The sequence below is a fragment of the Penaeus monodon genome, chromosome 21 (genome assembly GCF_015228065.2).
Source record: "Penaeus monodon isolate SGIC_2016 chromosome 21, NSTDA_Pmon_1, whole genome shotgun sequence".
NCBI classification, from domain to species: domain Eukaryota; kingdom Metazoa; phylum Arthropoda; class Malacostraca; order Decapoda; family Penaeidae; genus Penaeus; species Penaeus monodon.
Window position 1 is genome coordinate 10,019,755 of NC_051406.1, and position 286 is coordinate 10,020,040.

Consider the following 286-nt stretch of genomic DNA (forward strand, 5'->3'; position numbering starts at 1 on the left):
ATTTTTAATTTTTTTTTTCATAAATCAGTTATACTACTTATTCAATAGTTATTTTCATGATAAAGAAAAATTATCTTAGAAACTTTATACATTGACAGGGCTCCAAACGACAATTTTTCACCCTCGAGCCTGCAGTCTGTCACCGATAATGTCTATATCCATCTTTTTGACGAAGTCATCCACGACCTCCTAGAAGATGACCGTCTCAGAGAGTCAACAGTATACCATCGCATCGAGAAGCGCTGGCTTGGCTCTTTGAAGATTCCCTTTTCCACAATATATTCCA

General features: G+C 36.4%; 1 protein-coding gene across 1 annotated transcript in view; it reads left to right on the plus strand.

The window, feature by feature from the left end:
- The window catches only part of LOC119586198 (coiled-coil and C2 domain-containing protein 2A-like), a gene marked incomplete in the record, with an annotated part of 19,908 nt that overhangs the window by 11,754 nt on the left and 7,868 nt on the right, over positions 1-286 (plus strand). The window contains 1 exon segment of the mRNA XM_037934899.1: positions 99-286. Within this exon segment, the coding sequence (XP_037790827.1) occupies positions 99-286 (188 nt within the window).